This window comes from Buceros rhinoceros, unplaced genomic scaffold, assembly GCF_000710305.1.
Source record: "Buceros rhinoceros silvestris isolate BGI_N320 unplaced genomic scaffold, ASM71030v1 scaffold36923, whole genome shotgun sequence".
Lineage (NCBI taxonomy): Eukaryota > Metazoa > Chordata > Aves > Bucerotiformes > Bucerotidae > Buceros > Buceros rhinoceros.
The window spans coordinates 1-1,984 of record NW_010403643.1 but is presented as its reverse complement, the minus strand read 5'-3'; the positions used below and the strand labels follow the sequence as shown (position 1 = coordinate 1,984).

Sequence of the window (1,984 nt, the reverse complement as noted above, 5' to 3'; positions counted from 1 at the left end):
TTGAACACGGCAGTACGCAGCCAGGTGTCACACTGAAGCCTGTTTCTCAACGTGGTTCTTGCAAGTATTTATTTTAGCCTTGGCCTGCCCCGTCTTTTTAAAGAGGAAGGCATGCAGAAGCAGCCCAGAGATGAAGCTTTGCGTGTACCAAACGGTTTAACTAATTAGTGCTACCAAACCTGATACTAAGCACCTGATCTTTAAAAAAATGTAACTCGGAGGCTATTACAGACAGAGAGGGTCCAGACCATCCCTCAAACGCAAATTCCGTTACACGCCACAGCTAGAGCCCTACCGCCACTTTTAACAGTGAAAACATGGTTTATTCTGGAAGCAGCCCTGCAGTCCCCGCCCCTTTGTGTCATGTTGCCTTACAGGACCTGCCCAGCGTCAATCCAGAGGCCACACGACGAGGGGGTGCCACCAGGACTTATGTTTCCAGCTCTCCCCTGCGCTGCCCTACGCTCCTCAGGGCTGACCTGCAGCATTTCTCAGGGCTGCTACAGCAGGAAAGAGATAGGAGCGAGACCCCGCATGCAACAAAAAGCTTTGCAAAGACTGAATTAGCCCCCCTCCCACCCCATCGTCCCGAGATCTTTGGGAGGTCCGGCGCTAGCACAGCACTGGGACCCTCTGTTCTTGCTGGGCTTGATGTTTGGAGAGGAAACAGAATAAGCGAAGAGCTGAAGGACCTGGGCTGCTGATCCTTCCCACCACAGAGCCCCACTCCACTCTGCTGCCATGAGTTCACTTTGCCTTCGGGGGGTCTGATTTTACTCCTTACAAGCGGCTTTGAGCACACTTACCGTCTGGGACCTCGTCAGGCCGCTTCCTTTTCTCATAAATAACTATGATGACCACGAGGATCACGATTTCTGCCAAGATCCCCAAAAAGGGCCAGAGAGGAGCCAAGTGGCTGCGGACGCGGAGGATGGTTGTGACCGAGACAGAGCCGACCTGGTTGGTTGCGTTGCACTGGTACTCGCCAGGATCCTCGTTTATCTGTAGGTTTGTGATGCTGAGCTCAGTGTAATTGTCTTTGTTGGAAATAAAGAATCTGCCAGAGGAGTTGTTGATGTCCTGATAAAAGGAGAAAGGTGGAAGAGGAAGAGGGCAAGAGCTTTAGTAGTTCTGGTGCCTTTTCACTTCCTGTAAAAATTTAAGCTCACACTTAACAGTAAACAATCACCCATACTGGTATTTACTGAACATTTTTAGCTCATGTCTCAAGCTGCTGCTCTCTGGCAGATCATGCAGATCATAAAAACAGGGAGGCTGAAGGATTTCAATTCCAGCTTCTCTTCTGCTATTCCAATTGCTGGTCAAATTTTCTTGCTCATTAGATCAGTTGCTCCACGGAAAAAAAATATGATCACGTCAACACTACGAGGGATGCCTGCCACATCCTGTTAAGTATCGGGAGCTCAACCAGTACAGTTGGAAAGCAGTTTGAGAAACATCAAACCAAAGGTGTTTTTAAATCACATTTCATAACTCCTGCCTTGCAACTGGTAGCAGATACCCTGAACACAGCAACAATAAAACCAGGCATTTTCTACTCGCTGCCACTGAAAAATTTCAGCCTCTCTACTAGATCAGACTTTTGAGAAAGCGCATTTCTAGAAATTAAGGCACCCTAAATAATACCTTCCTGAACCCAAAGTGCTCCTTTTCCTTCCTTACTGGGGGGTTCAGCAAGTTAATGTTCGCCTGGTATTAAAGCCCCAGTTGCCGTACCTCAAAGACTCCATTGACCTTCTTGCGCCACACCCACTCGGGGTGGGGGAAGCCCACAGACTTGCAGTACATGAGTGCCTCCTGCCCCTCATTCTTATTTTCACTTCGCTTGTGGCCAGTGATGTCAGGAGTAGCTATGAAATAAGAAAAAACCCTGTGTTTACAGGTGGTTCATTAAAGACAGCGTTATTTCACAGAGCCAGACTCACAGTGTAGTTTTGGTTGGAAAAGCCCTTTCAGCTCCTGG

The 1,984-nt window shown here is 48.4% G+C and overlaps 1 protein-coding gene across 1 annotated transcript; it reads right to left on the bottom strand.

Moving 5' to 3' along the window:
* Window positions 1–806: 806 nt before the first annotated feature.
* Window positions 807–1,871, bottom strand: LOC104490758 (neuroplastin-like; the record flags this gene model as incomplete). The annotated part of the gene is made up of 2 exons (XM_010133088.1): window positions 807–1,080; window positions 1,738–1,871. Coding segments are annotated over 2 exons (408 nt in total), but the record flags the coding sequence as incomplete, so codon positions are not given.
* Window positions 1,872–1,984: the final 113 nt, after the last annotated feature.